Genomic DNA, 1,879 nt, shown 5'->3' on the forward strand with positions numbered 1-1,879 from the left:
GTCTGTTTGTCTGTTTGTCTGTTTGTCTGTTTGTCTGTTTGTCTGTTTGTCTGTTTGTCTGTTTGTCTGTTTGTCTGTTTGTCTGTTTGTCTGTTTGTCTGTTTGTCTGTTTGCTCTTCGTCTGTTTGTCTGTTTGCTCTTTGTCTGTTTGTCTGTTTGTCCACAAGACAGTGCGTTTATTGATTGAAAGGTTGTTTCTTATACCATTGTCTGTGAGAGAGGGGAACCTCTGTGGGGACGCCGATTCGGCACCCCTTCTACTTGATTGATGAGCACAACCCCGTACACTATGCGATAGCCGTTCCCGACCGAGATTTGATGATGGAGTGAGTCGCACATAGCTCCAGAAACCACAATTTGAATCGTTCCCGAACTATCGGCCAAGATGAAGGGGAAGATGGTACCCTTTTCATGGTTCATGGTTTTATTGATCCATATGTCCCTGCGATACTATATCACAGGTTCATATCCCTTTTATCTCAGGGGTGATTTCTCAGCAGATCGGTCGGGTCTCCTTCTCCCATCGCTCTAGTAGTTCCTTGGTATTTCGCAGCACTCCACGGTCCAGGAGCTCCTGGAGTCCCAACTTCTTACGGAGTTCCTCTTCATTGAGGTGATGTGGGGTGCATTCTAATAGCACGTGCCGGATAGTTTCCTTCTCCATCCCACACAAGCAGCAGTACGGGTGGATGTTTTGGAACTTACTGCGGTATTTTCGAGTCGGTAGCATCCCTGCTCTCGCAAGTGCGAGTAGGGTACTACCTCTTCTATTGTTATACGTGCCGACTGCGGTCAGTCCTCGTCTTTCTTTATACATATTGTATATCTGAAGGCTTGGTTACCGGGACATCCCATCTCTCCATACCTTGTCCTGCGTTTCCTGGACTTTTAGTTTCACTTCCTCGTAATATTTACTTAGAAGTGGACGTCCTCCGTTAGTGTATACCACGGTTATTTCCCCATCAAGGTATTTTTTACGTAGGATCTTCAAACGTTTGACTGCCTCGGTGTATGTGTCGGTCGGTGCCATCATTGACAGGATCGCTCTCGGCCATCTATGTGCCTCCATTGAACTTATCCTAGTGAAATATCGGATCCTGCTCTGAGCTTCTCTTGCCTCAAATGACGACCAGCCTATTTCTCCTTGGATGAACTCGTTGGCTACCTTTTATCCAGTAATGCCCAGAGCCCATCGACCCGCAGACATCTGCGTCTTTTCGAAGTGAGCATTCAGCGCTCTTTGGTTCCTCGAGGCTAGTACCGCATTGGCGTATGTCAGCGTCGGGACCGCTGTGGCTTTCCATTGGATCTTGGAAACCTCGAATTCATCGAACGTCCATAGGCATTGTGCGTGCATTCTTTGCAACGCCACTTCCGCCTTTTTCTTCAGAACTAAATCATGTTCATGGAGATAGTTAGGCTTATCGGACAGGGTTATTCCGAGGTACTTATATTGACCTTGCCTCTCGATCTCTTTTTGTATGAACATAGTAGTCGGCTGTCCTAAACATAGGAGTCGGCTTCGGTAATTTTCTCCCAATGTCGGGTCCCGGTTTCCGACTGCACTCGACCTTCAACGACATCCCCGATGGATCCTGACTCGAGCGACATTACGAGCTTCGGCTGCTTCGCCGGGTTTTCATTGAACTCCCCGTTGTCTGCTGAATGGCCAAGAGCTTGTCTGTTCCAGCATGATAGACTGGTGAACATGATGAGTGAATATTCGAACAAATAGATAAGGATCTTCGGAATGACTTGCCTCTCCTCTTGGGTGTCCTCAACAACGTTACCCTGGACCTCCCCTTTCCTCGTGTCGAACTTGGCTCCGACATGCTAGTTCGTGAACACTTTTGACCTTCGTTGTCGATCTGACTCAGCT

General features: G+C 47.7%; 1 protein-coding gene across 1 annotated transcript; it reads right to left on the minus strand.

The window, feature by feature from the left end:
- Positions 1-493: 493 nt before the first annotated feature.
- Positions 494-1,489, minus strand: LOC108863950 (uncharacterized). Its single transcript, XM_018638707.1, has 3 exons — positions 1,262-1,489; positions 916-1,165; positions 494-786 (listed from the first exon to the last, which is right to left on the minus strand). The coding sequence occupies exons 1-3, from the start codon at positions 1,487-1,489 to the stop codon at positions 494-496; spliced, it is 771 nt and encodes a 256-aa protein (XP_018494223.1).
- Positions 1,490-1,879: the final 390 nt, after the last annotated feature.

The sequence above is a fragment of the Galendromus occidentalis genome, unplaced genomic scaffold (genome assembly GCF_000255335.2).
Source record: "Galendromus occidentalis unplaced genomic scaffold, Mocc_1.1 scf7180000077143, whole genome shotgun sequence".
NCBI lineage: Eukaryota > Metazoa > Arthropoda > Arachnida > Mesostigmata > Phytoseiidae > Galendromus > Galendromus occidentalis.